Genomic DNA, 16,388 nt, shown 5'->3' with positions numbered 1-16,388 from the left:
CCTGTAATTGGTGGCACTGACTTCAGGGATATTGTTATTATTGTTTTAATAACTTATTAGAAAGATCTCAATAAAAAAAAAAAAGTATTTCTCCCCATGCTGTCATGAAGTGAAACATGATATCCTTCTCTCTTTTTCAGAAACGTGGTCATATATTAATATAGACTATATCATTTCAAATAAAGTCAAAGAAACTCACTTTATAATTAATTTATATTATCCCTGACTTTATTAGTAAATTTAAAGAAGGGTTTTCAGCCATGTTTCTGTACAGATGAGTCAGAAAATATCTTACATTTATTGTCAGTTGCACTTAGGCCTATACAAATGTATGTTGGAATAACTGATTTGTTACAAGTTTGTTACAATAACTGATACAATGTTCTTGTTTGAAATGTGATACTGATGATGAGATGAACAATATAATTAAAATTCTTATTTTATTTGGGAAATATCATATACACAGCAAAATTAATGTCAAAATCCAAAATGACTGTTTTCTACTGTTTTGACACTTCAATATCGAGAAAGAACCATCGCTGTTAAGACATCTCTGCTGCTTAAAAAGATATAGGCCTAATAGATGTATGACTGACTTTTGATATAAGATTAGGCTATAAGATTTGTGGTGTAGGCTATAAGAAAAATAAAAAGTTATGCTTATTATTATGATTATTCTTTTATGGTTATTTATATAATCAAACATATATTTTTAAAATTAACTAATTAATGTACTTTTTGTCTATTATATCTTTTGATATCATATGTAGCCTATTCATATTAGGCATATTCAAACCCAGACATTTGGTTCACCTCCGCTCTGAAAAAGTACATGGTGTCACTTCTCTAAAAGTCTGTTATCTGGTCTAATGTATAAAATGTTACACGAGTTTGTGTTTTTTTTTAAAGTAAGGTATAAAGAAAGTATTAGCATATAAAGTCCAGACTTGTTGAAAATGCTTATTGGGCGTTCTGCTTCTATAGTGTTAAAACCAGAATGTTTAGTTTTGCTTACAGGTAATCAGAGCTGATTTTTAGAAAATGTATTTTTTTTGGCATGTTTAACACTGTTCCTGAAATTATATATAAATATTGGCAAAGGCAAAGCGCATTTATTGCTCTGCTCTTGCATCTAGCTCATTTCTCTCTTCCTTTACTCTCCTGGCAACATTATTTTAGATATTTAGTAAAATACTTTCTTATTGTTACTATAATAAAAGCTAATCATTATTAGGCTATAATGTATCTTAAATATTCATTGTTTTTTATTATTATTTATTATTTTTCTTCTTCTTCGTCTGAATGGATCTCACTGCATCTATTTGTATATGCATTAGTAGGCCTAAACCTAAATAGCATATACGGTTTCTACAATATATATTTAAATCAATATGTGTTTATTTATCCATTGTTTTTAAGTCATTTTATAATTCACAATGATTGATGGGATTGCGGTTCTTTCCCTCATTAAAGCCATTAACTACACAGTCTTTTATATTTGTCTTTTTGTTTGATTTTCAAATACTTTTTGCTTCAAATCAAAGTTTGTAATGTTTATCGAAGACTTTTTTTAAATCCCTGTGAGTAAAATGCGTCACGAACCAATGACTCGTGCGTTTGTATCGTAAAAAGGTCAAGTCGATTAACTATGCACAGTTTAATTCGTAAAATCCGTAGACCGTATGGTAAAATCTTCTACGTGTCTATGTTCACACCATTGTGCTCCCAATCAGCAGGGGGCGACACTGCGCTTTCAAACGCACTTTCGCTGAGTGACGCATGAAGAAGGTTGAACTGAGCGCGGGCTGAAGAGATGGCAGAGAGCGGAGGTAAAACGGAAAAGCTTATTTACGTTATTTTATATGTAACTCTAGGATGTTAGAAAATATTTAGTACATTTTACAAGTAGATATATGTTATTGTTATAGTTTCATACGGCTAACTTAGTTCTTTAATATTCTGAGAAACAGCAGTAATTTAGCCCTTTGAAACTACGACAATGCTAACAAGCAATCTTTCATATATATATGTGTGTGTGTGTGTGTGTGTGTGTGTGTGTGTGTGTGTGTGTGTGTGTGTGTGTGTGTGTGTGTGTGTGTGTGTGTGTGTATACATATGTGTGTGTGTGTATGTGTCTATATCTATCTATCATATTGTATGTATGTAATGTTATGTATGTATGTATGTGTGTGTACAGTACCAGTCAAAAGTTTGGAAACATTACTACTATTTATAAAGTTTTTTGAAAGAAGTCTCCTATGTTCACCAAGGCTGTTTTTATTTAATCAAAAATATTATTACAATTTAAAATAATGGTTTGAATTTTAATATACTTTAAACATATAGTTAATTTATTTGATGCAAAAATAATGAAAGTATTCATTTCTTTAACAAAAAAAAGAGAAAAAAAAAAAATGACAGACCCCAAACTTTTGAACAGTAGTGTATATATGGTTACAAAAGGCTCCTATTTTAAATAAATGCTGTTCTTTAAAAAAAAAAAATTCATCAAAGAATCCTAAAAAAAGTATCATAGGTTATAAAAAATATTAAGCAGCACAACTGTTTCCAACATTGATAACAACTGAGTATTGAATCCGCATGTTAGAATGATTTCTGAAGGATCATGTGACACTTAGACTGGAGTAATAATGCTGATGAAAATCAGCTTTGCATAAATAGAGAACAATATTACAGGGTTTTTTTCTGTATTTTTGAATGCAGGCTTGATGAGCATAAGAGACTCAAAAACATAAAAAATAATAATGCTTCCAAACTTTTGACCGGTACTGTATTGTGTACATATAAAAAACTGTGTATATTTGTGGCCTTCGGTAACTTGTCTCTCTTATCACTGTAGTTTCAGTGGGATCTGAATCCCTCCAGCTGTATGAAGCACAGTTCTTCGGCTTCACCCCGGAGACCTGCACACTACGAGTTCGTGATGCCTTTCGAGACTCTCTTAATCACATATTGGTCGCAGTTGAGTCCGTGTTTGTGAAAAGATTGTGTCCAGGCGGTGACCCGCCAGCAGAGCTCCGACTGACAGCTCGAGAGAGCACCCAAAAACTGCGACAGTTTTTACAGGAGCGCTTCGAAGTCATGTTTCAGCGCATGAAGGGGATGCTGGTGGACCGCGTCCTCTCCGTTCCTCAAAACGTCCTTCTGCCCGATGACCAGCTGCACCAGAAGCACCCAGAAGGCAAAGAAGAGCTCACTAAACTGCAGGACTCCGTTGCCAAACTGCTCCAGGCTTATGAAGCCGAGGTGTGCGCCAAGCAAGCGCTTCTCGCTGAGCTTGAGGAGCAGAAAGAAACGCAGAAACAGATCGACGAAGTGCTGAGATGGATCGAGGAACTGCGTCTTTCGTGGAGGCGAGAGGGAATGGGAAGTGTGCAAGACAGCGTCCGACACATGATGGAGACTGTGGGCCAACTGCAGGACGTCGTAGGCAAGATTAGAAAGCAAAATAAAGGACTGGATGAGGTTTGATGCTTTATATGTGACATTTGAACAAGAGCTGGGATGTAATGGCATGATCCATCCACCAGGGGGAGGCGGCGCACAATCTATTCGGGACAATAACATTAACATACATGTGCCACGATCAGTCCAGCTTCAAAGCAATACATTTGTAATCAGGCGATTTTCCTCAGACTTTTGAAACGCAGTCCATCTCTCCTTCCTCAAAGTCGCTGGGTTTTCTCATTTACGATTCAGTGCCTTTGATGTTCAGTACAGTTAGATCTGCATTAGATTAACCCAAATGTCCCACAGGCCCAAACTGATGTGTCCAACAGCCTGGCTGGCTTTACACTTTACAGCAAGTTTTATGTTCTTTGAGGGTATATTTTAAGATATTTCCCTTGATGTTCAGAGGAGAAAGATTTTAAGTTCACATTGGCGTGTACATGACCTCATCGCCGCCACAGGAAGACCTAAAGTTTGTTCACAGTCTCAATCTTAAAATACAGTACTTGGATTGAGTTGCAAGTGTAAATTTGGACAGCAAACATTAGAAATAAATGAAATAGACTAATATACTTGGTTTGGCCATGATTGTAAATAATAAAATGATTTTTGTGTTTGTATTGTGATGCATTTTTTACACAAATAAAATCAGTATACTGAAACACCATTTATTTATTTTTATTATAATCATGGAATATATACAGTATATATATATAGGTCTCCAGGTCTCTCTTGTAAAAGAGATTTTGAATCTCAATGGGACCTGGTTAAATAAAGGTATAATAAAAAAAAAATATGTGTGTGTGTGTTTGTATATATATATATATATGGTACCATGGGTGCAGCAGGAGCAATGATATTACGCAGCGCCTGAAAATAGTCCCCAGCTCGGTAACTTCAAACGTGACCGGCAAGTTTGTAATATCATTGCGCCTATCCCGGATTTGGTACATGGTACGGCAGCACAGTTACTTGATTATTACGCAGGAATGAGAGTATTCCTAGTCATATTGACCTAGAAAACCACAAAAGAGTCAAGTTTTAAATAGGAAAAATATCGAAACTCTTTGTTCATTTTGTTGAGAGAGATGCTAACGGTCTAATCAGATTCAATGATCTATGCTAAGCTATGCTAAAAGTGCTACCGCCAGACCCGGAGATCGGCTGAATGGATTCGAAAACGGTAAAACTCAACTGTTTAACTCTGAAGTTGGAAAATGAGCCTATTTCCAAAAAAAGTGGAGTGTTCCTTTAACTATAACAACCCTGCTTCATAGTTGTTTTCTCAGAATGTATATTAGCTGAGTACATTTGTTTATTTTTAAAAATATGTTATTAATTTTATTTTTTCTATTACATGTAGAAAGTGAATAAAAATCAGTGGATGACACATTTAAGTACATCTCTTAATATCTTCTCAGGTAAGGCCATTTTTTCAAGTTTTAAGAAATCAAGATAAAGATGCAAAAGATTAAGATTTGTTGGGAGTGCTCACCTTATGATGTAAACCACTTCAACATCATTACACCCAGCAAGATGAAACCCCAATGACAATGCTATTCTCATGTAAAAATGAATCATATCTCTGGCTTTGCTGGAGGGCATGCACCTAAACAAGGGCTGGAGACAGACACAGTGGATTAGAGGAGGGAGACCCCCACAACCTGCCCGACTCACGTCTGCCTCTTTCATCACTCATTAAAGACGTATCCAGACCAGCTGGGGCCATCCACAGAAAAGTCATGTTTGATGGAGGCGTCACAATCCGGACAGCCTGCCCTCAATCCCCCCTGCCAAGTCAGATTAGCAGGGTCTACCAATAAAGACCCCTTATCTCCACACAACCACACACTGAAAAGCTGGAGTCAGAAAACCCTGCTTGAGCCTGAAGATACTGAGGTGATGAGTTATGAGAGAACAGCAGAGTGGAACCCAGCTAAATTTAATAAGGTTACAGCAGATCTCCTGATTAAGAGACAGATTGACTACATTCGCACGCAACGAAACCAACGAATGGTATCTAATGTCACGAAACACTGAAAGATTGTATTTATGTTCACCTTGACCAGTAGCCTATTATTAGTGAAGCTACTGTTGGTGCAAGCTACAAGCATCTTTTAAAGTGTTTCAACATGCTGAAGTTCAAAAGTTTTGCATTTTATATTTGTGTGTATATATTATCAGAGCCGATTTATTATGAATGAATCAGACGTTTCAGTGCTACATGTAAGACTGACAGAGACCAGTTTAGCATGAATCATTTGGAATGATTCTTTCCAATATGTCACTATATGCTTCCATACAAAGTAGCAAATTTCAAGATTTTCAATAATTTCAAGAAAATCTTGATTTTTTTATGCGATATATATTGCGTATTCAAATTCGTAAATTCAGAATTTTTTTTAAATCAAGATTTTTTTATGCGCATCGAGGTATCTAGACTATTCGGTAAATGTGTTTTCATTGTTGTTTATGTGCATGTTTTTGGAGAAAAAAATATATCCACTCAAACCAGCGTATATATATATATTTTATATATATACTGTATGTAGTTTGTGGAATGTGTTGAACCATAAAATTTTCGTCCAGTCATTGTATTCGGTCCGCCGTCTCGTGTGACGCTTTTGTTTGCTCCCTACTGTTCATGTGTTTTGGAGACACTCTGAAGGGAGAGTGGGATTTTATTCTCTCCAAAAATTGTCTATCCTACCTTTAACTAACGTTTTCAGGAAAAAATGTAATCCTCTCCAGGACAAAATATCCCGAACACAATGTTAGGGTTAAGATACACTGCTTTAAAAACAGCTGAACTGTCATGCTACTGAAAATGATAAAGTAACAGCATTGCTACATTTATCCAGTACATGAATCAAAAACTTCCCTTTAATATGTCTGCAGGTCAACACATGCGCTTTATGTTGCCAGATGACGTGCATTTAACTGTTGCCATCTGAAACCAATAACTTTATTTTACATAATGCGCCTATCTTCTGTGTTCTATAATTTAACATTCAGTGATTAGCATAAAATAAAAGTTAGCCTCTGAAAAAAAAATCTAACGTTAGAGGTCATTTCATTTTTTAAACTTAACTCCTAACAACATCAGAAAGTACTGCAGTGAACAATAAATAAAATATGCACTACTGCCTTGAGAATCCCCCATTACTCTCTGAAAGACTCTCCACCAGAGGCAAACGCTTGAGCGTATGAAGTTCAAAGCTCTTTTTTTTATCCTCTTGTGGTACAAATGGGGAAAGCGAAACAAGACTATCTATTTCATTTCACTCAACTTGGTGAACACCAAATCTTCCCTCCATGTCTATCAATAGACCAGATCATGTGTGCAAGGATGTGTGAGATATAATCTATCTTAAAATTAGTCAAATATATATTTTTTAGGTAAAATTAGACTGTGAGAGACGTCAATACGGCCAAGTGGCTCATGCGGGCAATCAATAGACTCTTGAAAGCCCTGCTTGCAAAAGCTAATCTACTCCTTGCACAGTCAGAATGAATCAATTCTGCATACAGATTATCAATTTTAAAGCCAGCTCAGGGTTTTCTTAAAAAAGAGGCTATTAAATAAATCTATACGTACTGATGCAAACATCTGCACAAAGATTTATTTATTTATTTTATACCATTTAATTCATTCAGTAAAGGGCTTCCTATGCCAAACAAAGATATAAAATGTTATTGATGTAGAAGTGCTCTTTTTGTATTCACCTCAAGTGTTTTTGTTCAAATCTTTGATACAAACAGAGCACAGCCCACTTCTGGCCCAGTTGCATTGCATCACACCATCGGTGCAAGATATTTCTTTGCTTTGGGGATGTTTGAATCATCTGAGGCAGGGCCTCAAAGTTACGTGAAACGAAACCTCGTGGCACTATCGATTTCCTCAAACAAGGTAAAGTATCATATCTGAGCTAAAAATAGTCCCTCTCTGCATGGCCAAACATCAAGGTTGCTTACTGAAGGTGTGTTTCTCAAAATGTTCATAAGGTTTTGTTAAACACTTTTTACAAAATTCTGTGATTTTGCGAATGATAAACCAAGCTTTAGGTTGGCACACTGGCGGTGTTTGCTAAGGCAATCATGACTTATAAAAGGTATTTTGAAGAATGTTGGGAACCAAACATTTCTCTAAATATCTTTTTTTATCTTCCGCAGAAGAAAGAAAGTCATGCAGTTATGGAAAAAAATGGGGGTGAGTAAATGATAACAGAATTTTCATTTTTGGGTGACCTGCTATCCATTTAAGGTTAGAGATTTGAACTAACTTGTCACCCTTAGTATTAAACTTCAGTACAGTTAGATTCAAACATAAGTCACACATGACCTCAAATCATGTCACGTATTAAGAGGAGGTGTGTGGTTACTTTTCTTGCGATTTCTGCGGATACTTTTCTTACGACTTACGGTTTCAACCTAAGCTTCTTGCATGTTTTGCCACACTTTCAAAGTGAAATGTCTAGTGAGTGGCGCTAAAAGCGTGTTCAGATTTATCCGAAACAGAATATGAATTTGGCAATAATGTTTGATTACGTTGGTTGTTGTACATATCGTGGCAGTTCCGAAATAAAATTTCTGGCGAATGGCGCTAAAAGGTTGATGCTCTATCGTGTTTGAAAATGATGTAGTATAGGCCTACGACCTACACTAAAACCCAATAGTGTTAACAAAAGCAAAAAACATTTCCTGAAAGCAACAATGCCACCTCAGCTCTACAAGTCTTTGATTGTCACGTATGTTGAACAGGATTTCGTATACTATCACTTGAATCATTTCACATTGCAAGTGCAATACTGTGCCTACCAGGTAAGGTGAGCTACCGAGCAAGTTTACCACGTCAGAAAAGCCATATGAAAATAATTATGTGATGAAAACGTCAAAATATATTAGTTTACGAATGCACTTTGGTTAAAATGTTTTCAGGTAAACTGTGCGAAAGAAAGACTTTATTAATCAAAAAATTTGCCTAATAATATATGCCCCATAAAAATGCCCCATGTGAAAAGGAATAACAGACGGAAACTTCAGTGAATTGAATGCATATATAGATTTTTAGAGTTTTACAAAAATGCTCAAAAATGAGGCATGCTTTTCCAATGTGCCTGTGTTGCACAGATTTGATAAAATGAGCAAAAAATTAAAATAAGAAAAAAAAAAATGCTATTAAAGTTGAAAAAAGCAGCAGAAAAAGACCACAATATGCTGCGGCCCCAATTCGCCTTCTTATACTATGCCCTCAAAGTATGTCCTGTTTTTGTGAAGAAAATATACTTTAGAGTGTGTAGCAGGTTGGAAGCAGGTGGGTACACCTGCAAGGCATTTCTTGTCTTGTCAAGAGGCCAAAAGCTTACCTGGTTTGACTCATCTGCCAGATCTTTGAGGGTCTTATTCAGTTGGGAGCCTCTGACTCTGACTGAGATAGCGTTGGTTCTAGTAGAGTGTCGTAGACTGTTTGTAGACTTTTAGGTTAGGGTTACTTAAAGGATAATTCCGGTATTTAACACCTTGAGTCTATATTGTAGTTTGTTTTGGATGAACAAGAGTGGTGGACAAATTTTTTTTGACAATGGTTCCTCTCTCTAGTTTTTGACTATAAAAGAATTGGCCATGGACCCATTTAACATTGGAGTCAATGGGCATGTCCGAAAATGTCATTAAAACAGCCAATAATGTTCGTTTACAAAACTGTTAAACTCACCGAGTGGTTAGTGGTGTTCGTTGATGATTATAAACAATATATCGTCGCAATATATGATTCCAATCCGTTTATTTTGCTATAGTGGAACTATTTTTTCAACAATGGGATTTTACAAAATGACGAATAAAACACGACAGAAACTGTATTTCGCAACACTTTTTGTTTCTGGAACATCAACTAACATTACTAATCACTCGGTGAGTTGCACAGTTTTGAAAACTAATGTTAAAGGTTGTTTTAATGACATTTTCGGACATGCCCATTGACTCCAATGTTAAATGGGTCCATGGCCAATTCTTTTATAGTCAAAAACTCGAGAGAGGAACCATTGTCAAAAAAATTTTGTCCACCACTCTTGTTCATCCAAAACAAATTACAATATAGACTCAAGGTGTTAAATACCGGAATTATCCTTTAAACATAAACATGTATGAACTTTAGTTAAAAAATACCTGCATGTAATTACAGTTGTAACCGATTTGGTAACACTTTATTTCGATAGTCCACTTTAGACATTCTACTAACTATAATTAACTTTTCAACTACATACTCTCATTGGAGTATTAGTAGACTGTTAGTAGACTGTTAGGGTTGTGGTTAGGTGTTAGGGTTCGGGTTAGGAGAATACGTTGACTTGTAGTTGCCAAGATACTTATAGTCCGTAGAATGTCTGTTGGGGGACCAACAAAATTAAGTGTTAGCAAATATTAAGCAGACAGTCTACTAATACTTGAATGACAGTTGACACAAAGTTGCAAAGTTACTTATAGTAGTAGAATGTCTAAAGTGGACTATCGAAATAAAGCGTTACCTTTTTCTTTTTTTTACAGAGGATTTGGCACGACTATGTCCTTGTTTAGACACAAGCAGCAAAAAATATTGTTTTGCCTATCTCTGCCTGAAATACATTTATTGTTGAACTGGAACAAAACATGATTCCACAAGCCCAGTCCAAACCACCTTCATGGGTGGTTTAAAATCCTATTAAAATCAGATTTTTGTTAATGGATCTTAGTCTGAACGATTTCAAGTGTTTGTTCCGCTCATTTGTTGCACAGTGTGTTGTTATCCCAAGTTCCCATCAGTCACAGTTCTTTTCACAGGTCCATATCCCTCACCTATGCCATGATGATTTTTATGCAGTTTTTTGCTCAAATGTGATTAGATTTGGATACTGGCTGCCCTCATGAAAAACAGAATCAATGGCAAAACATCCGTTGCTAAAGTCTCATGCATTTTGAATCTATTTGCCATTTGAACAGTCCATCAGATTTCAAAGGGGAAAAAATTCCCTTTAAACAAAGCCTACTGAGAGATAGGCTGCATCCGAAATGGCATACTTCCCTACTAGCCTATATCCTCCTGGGACCCAGGAATAGACTCTTGTCCACTGTATTGAACATTATATTTTAGTGAATTTCTCTGGCACCATACATGTCACATGTCACAACCTGTGTGTCCTGTAAAGAGGTTTATGGTTTCACCATAAAAACAACTTCTCCTTGGTCTTTAAAAATGCCTGACATTAATTTAGTGATCAAATGTAGCACTCTTATGCATGAAATATGATAATATATTGTAATTAGAATTTAAATCTTACTCCTTTTCAAATTGTATTTCATAAACCAACATCTCAGGAAAACGTTATGGGGTTGCAAATCATAAAATGACTTTCTGTTACAGAACAGGGCATTGATTTCATACATGTACACTGCAGAGGACATCAGGACTTAAATCATGTTTATCAGGCATTTTGGGAGACACAACAAGTGAATATGGAAATAAATTATACATCAATATTCCTATGAAATATTAGATATTATTATTAAAATGTTGCTAATTATTACTCCAATTATTACACTTCTTTTATCATTAAATGTTGCTCCAAGAACACATTAATGTGCAAATTAGATATAGTGTATAGATACATTGCAAGATACATTGCATTGAATGGGAATATTAATTTATGGCCATTTTACCCACATATTGCATAAAGTAAAATGGTGTATCAATGCATTCAGTAATATCTTTCATAACATAGTCGAGAATCATCTTTATACAAATTTTGGTTAAAAAAAATCCTGATACCTCAAAATGTTTTGGTGATTGAAAAAAAAAAATCCCATTTTTGCCTATACATACAATTTCATATAATTTTTTTTTAAACAACTGAGTCCTGGTGTCCACTACAGAGGACATAGCATAACATATGAATAAAATGTTTTTTACTATTTGTTTCTTATGCTCTAAACAATGTGATGACATGAAAAAAAAAAACTAAATTCAAAAAACTTTGTATACTATGAGACCCAGAAAAAAAAGTTTTTTTGAATTTGCCTATAGGCAAAAACAGTATGTGACCAAAGAAGAATGTCCAAATTCACAGTACTCAGTAAAGACAAGAGTAAGCAAAAAGTACCTGGATGACCTCTTTTGATCAGGGTTGGACCTGAACTCTGCAGGTAAGTAAATGTCCAGGAACAGGATTGGACACCCCATGCCCTAAACACTCACAGAATTTTTTTTTTGCACAAAATGTAGGGGTATAACAGCTTTCACTGGGGCATTATACGTACACTCTGTGCCTTATTTACCCATAATTTCATAGTAGTACCTTAAGGGTACATTGTACTACTCCAAGGTACTAAAATGCATAATTTACACATTTGTCTTTTTAAGGGTACTGGCCTATAGTGGCAAACTTACAGTGAAACGATGGTTTACCCAAGTTTACCCCAAAATACTGTCATCATTTATTCACCCTCATGTTGTTCCAAACCTGTACGACTGTAAAACAGTTTGGTTCACTCTCAAGAAAAAAGGTACAATCTTTCACTGGGGCGGTACCCTTTCAGAAGGTACACCTTTGCAACTAAAGAGTGCATATTAGTACATTGAAGGTATGGGTACCAAACGTGTCCCAATAAGTAAATGGCACATATAATAAAGCTTTATTGCAGACACAGGTCCATATAACACATCATACAGTACAAAACGGAGATACAAGGAGATACATAAGTAAAGATACATACATACAAATTCCATATTAGCCTATAGGATATACAGGCTATTGCACTAATGTCGTCGTAACCTAGAAGTGTAACAGCTTTTCAGAGGACTGACTAGGGCTTCAATTATATGGTTCACTGACTTGTCCAGGCGACACATAAAGCCAAACATCAGTTGTCTTAAGAGTGCCTCACAGGTTGGCACTCTAGACACAAACAAATGACTGGCACTATGCCACCTAGGAACACAAAGCAGCAGCCTCATTGCATCCTTGTATGCTACCTTGAGCCTCTGCATACTCTTTTTCTTATTAGAACCTTTTTAAATGGTACCGTCCCAGTGAAAGCTGTCCCATTTTTTTTCTGAGAGAGTTGCAACAATAGATATTTGGCAAGCGCTCTCACGTATTCGCAAATCATACTGTCAAGATAAAACCTCCTCTCTTTTTTTTATGTGTTGTTAATCTTTCATTGCAGTGTTTTCTCTTGCATCAGCACCTGTAACACACACAGTGTTGGTAGATAAAGCTGAGAAATATTTTAGGTCTCGTAAGCAGCTTTATTAATCCCCAAAAATCTGGGTGAGGAGCATTTTCACAGTGTGCCCATCCCTTGGCCTTCTGGCCACAAGCAACAGGAGTGCATTGTGGGTGGGAGAGGAGTCTTGGCATATTTTGGGGGACAGCTGGTGACAGACTGTTTGTTCTTCTTTAGGACGACAGCCCGGCGCAGTCAGGGAGAGGTCACCTTCTCCACGCCTTACCAAGCTCTGAGAAGCCTGAAATTCAGATTCGCTTTTCTATCATGTTCTCCATGTTTCTCTGCCACTAAATATAACACATTGGCACCAGTTACAAAATACGTGCAGAGACGCCTTGATCTTTTGCTGTTTGCACAAACACTGGATGAACTGATATCTTATCCAGCGATATAAGCGGATTAAGACGGAAGACATACAGAAATATTTTGTCTGAGTGAACGTCAACAGAGATGATTAAATTAAATTTTTTATCTCCTCATTGTTTTGGCATAAGATCTGCCGAAAAGCATAGCTGGTCACCAGCATATGTTTTGAATGTTGGTTGGTCCCTTGCATTAGATACTGGTGTGCTGGTGCCCTCATTATAGGATAAAGTTTAATCAGCAATGATGGTTAAACCCAAGTGGCAACCTTCAGTTCTCTCTCTTGAGTCCAACACGGAAGTGACTCAAACTGAAATTCATCGACTGGCCACTAGAGACAGGCTCCAAAAGAGAGTCAATCCATAGACCCCCCATGTTAAAATGCCCAACTTTACAGCAGAAATAAATATGTTTACAGCCTGGTGCAAAAAGTGGTTTTGGTCTATATAGCGCATATTGCTCTTCATGCCAACTGTGAGGGGGGTGAATTTTTTTTATAACTCGTCCGTTTAAATTATATTTAGCCTTAAAGTTCTGCATAATTAAGGGCGTGGCCACTTGAGTGACAGGTGGATTACCACTGCTGTCACTACTAGTCTGTGGTCACGTTACTACCTCAGCTAATTCCAGCCGCTGAACTTGGCATCTCTGCCGTGTTTGTGCTTTTTTTCGGGATTATTTCATACAATTATAAAATAATATGCCTTGCTGTGCGGTTAATTGTACTAACAAATTGTTCAAGAAGTCTGGGCTCCATTTTTTTTACAGTGAGTGAAATTATAATATTATTTTATTTATTTATTCATTTATTTAATTTATTTAAGATAATTAATTATTCATAATTTTATTTAAAACTTTACTACACTCCAGAATCCGTCAGACTGTGATTAGCTGTATGAGACTGTATAAAACATTGTTTTACCGAACGTTGTCATATTATGTTACGCCTGCATTGTAAATAGCGTAACATTTACTAACACAGACTATATTGGAAGTATTTGTTTTAATTGTTGACATGTCCTCAAAAATATGTGTAGGAAATAGGCCTGTAATTACTATAGACTATATAAAAGCTGGCGCCTCTTTTCCCATTTTCGGTTATCCGCGCTGCCAAGATGGTGACGGCCAGCTCCGTCCACTTTGGGCTACAAAAGTGCTTTTTAGAAACCTGCAGGTGATGTCACGGACACTACGTCCATTGTTTTATACAGTTTATGGTTAAACCTTTGGACTTATGCCAAACCATGACTGAGGGCACGTTTACACAACAGCGATGTTCTGTTCACACAGATCCACGAAAATGACAAAAAATGGCGTTTTGTTCAAGGCCAGTAGTTGGCGATGTCACTTACGCGCCTATAGACTGAACACTTAATATGCATGCATACCGCGTCACCGCTTTCACAAATTCAAGTTTTTGTGGTAACATTATTGTTTTCAAAAAGTGGATGCCATGACATTGCAGCCCAGACCATCACTGATCCTCGCTCTGGGCAGCAACAGTCCAAGTGTTCAGCCTCTTCGGGCTTCTCCACACCGTAACTCCTACAGATGTGGGAAAGACAGTGAAGGTGGACTCATTAGAGAACAATACATGTCCACTGCCAAATATTTGCACTGTTGGCACCAATGAAACCAACATTTGGCATGAGTGACCAAATGTTTGGCCATAAAATATTAACCATGAATACTGACTCTGTGGAGTTCCCGACTAACAGTTTGAATGGAAACAGGAGAATTAAAGTGCGGCTGGGCAGCTCTGGTTTTATGTTTTTTGGATACAATTCTGGTTAGTACCCGGACATCGCTTCCTCTTGCATTGACAGTTACTCCTGTTGGATGTGGTTCTTCTTTCGTGGTGGTATGCCGACATTACCCTGGATACCATAGCGTGAAACCTGGCCACTATATTGGCCAGTGTTTCAGTTTCATTGTCCAACCCCTGTATACTTACATAAAAACAGTTTTGCTGCTATTAAGGTGGGATATGTTAAGGTTAGAACAGGTTTGGTGGTATAGGTTTAAGGGTGGGTTAAGGTGTAGGAGTTGGAGTTGGGTCAATAGTTTAATTATATATGTGATTACAGAAATCAATTACAGCTGTAATTACATGCAGGTATTTTTTAACTAAAGTTCATAAATGTTTATGTACACAGTGTTGTATCAAATTATTAATTTAATTCATTTTACATAGTAGTTAAAGACACTCAATAAATATAAAGTGGGACCACTGATTTTAGTAACAGGATACTGAATTTAGTCACCAAGACTGCATTTATTTGATCAAAAATACAGAAAAAAAGTTTTGAGAAATGTAATTTATTCCTAAAATGCATTTTCAGCGTAATTCCTCTTCAGCAACATTTCTTAATATTCTCAATGTTGAAAACAGCTGCTTAATATTTCTTTTGCTGAAACCCTCACACATTTTTTTTTCAAGATTCTTTGGTGAATAGAAAGTAAAAAAAAAAAAGAAGCATTTATTTGAAATAGAAATGTTGTAACTTTATCAATTTGTATAAAAAATAACACCTTTCTTTTGAGAAAGGAGGGTGTGGATGAGAATACGCACACCTCAACCCATCAGCACAATAGAGGGGCCGGCCCGGGCTGAGCAGAGGAGGTGTGGGGCTCTTTCTGTATTCTGCCCCTCATTGAGGGGGTGTGGAGTAATATCCTGCTGCACAATTATCCCCCCTCAGAGTTAACAAAGGACCCTTAATGACAACCCCACTGGCAGCGCTCCAGCTATGAGTGTACAAAGCAGGACGAGGCAGATGACAGGGGGCTTTCACAAATGTCTGTCTGAACATTTGTGAAAATATGGGCTTCATCCATATGGACCACTTAGGACCCAAGGACATTTTAGTGGATCGTTTTACCTGGGATTCATTTAGGAAATGTAGATATAAGAGACTTATTTAAAAATAAAAATTGAATGCGCCCGGCTGTCGTAAGAAGTTTGTTCTTACACTCACCATGGCTGCATTTATTGGATCGAAAATACAGTAAAAACAGAAATATTGTGAAAAATAATTTACAATTTAAAATAACTATTATATATATTAAAATGTCATTTATTCCTGTGATGGAAAAGCTGGATTTTTAGCATCATTACTCCAGTCTTCAGTGTCACATGATCCTTCAGAAATTTTTCTTATTATTATCATGTTGTGCTGCTTAATATTTTTGTGTATTGTATTTTTTGATCCAATAAATGCAGCCATGATAAACAAGAGGCTTCTTACAAAAAAAATCAAATATCACTCAATTATTAATAATTTTCTTATTAT

The 16,388-nt window shown here is 36.3% G+C and overlaps 2 protein-coding genes and 1 long non-coding RNA gene across 3 annotated transcripts in view; all 3 read left to right on the top strand.

Annotated features, from left to right (window-relative positions):
* The first annotated feature begins 1,697 nt into the window (after nucleotides 1-1,697).
* On the top strand, nucleotides 1,698-4,252 carry mis12 (MIS12 kinetochore complex component). Its single transcript, XM_079606044.1, has 2 exons — nucleotides 1,698-1,829; nucleotides 2,861-4,252. The coding sequence occupies exons 1-2, from the start codon at nucleotides 1,814-1,816 to the stop codon at nucleotides 3,490-3,492; spliced, it is 648 nt and encodes a 215-aa protein (XP_079462170.1). The 5' UTR covers nucleotides 1,698-1,813; the 3' UTR covers nucleotides 3,493-4,252.
* Nucleotides 4,253-4,522: 270 nt separating this feature from the next.
* Nucleotides 4,523-5,140, top strand: LOC306994983. The gene is made up of 3 exons (XR_013796784.1): nucleotides 4,523-4,654; nucleotides 4,835-4,892; nucleotides 5,072-5,140. It is a non-coding gene; the product is annotated as an uncharacterized lncRNA (long non-coding RNA).
* Nucleotides 5,141-7,669: 2,529 nt separating this feature from the next.
* mcama (melanoma cell adhesion molecule a) overlaps nucleotides 7,670-16,388 on the top strand; it is a 91,506-nt gene continuing 82,787 nt past the window's right edge. Inside the window, exon 1 of the mRNA XM_079606029.1 lies at nucleotides 7,670-7,681. The gene's annotated coding sequence lies outside the window, so the exon portion shown is untranslated. The remainder of the gene's footprint in view (nucleotides 7,682-16,388) is intronic.

Source organism: Phoxinus phoxinus (genome assembly GCF_949152265.1).
Source record: "Phoxinus phoxinus genome assembly, chromosome: 3".
NCBI classification, from domain to species: Eukaryota; Metazoa; Chordata; class Actinopteri; order Cypriniformes; family Leuciscidae; genus Phoxinus; species Phoxinus phoxinus.
The sequence above is the reverse complement of the archived record's forward strand: the minus strand, read 5'-3'. Positions and strand labels throughout refer to the sequence as shown.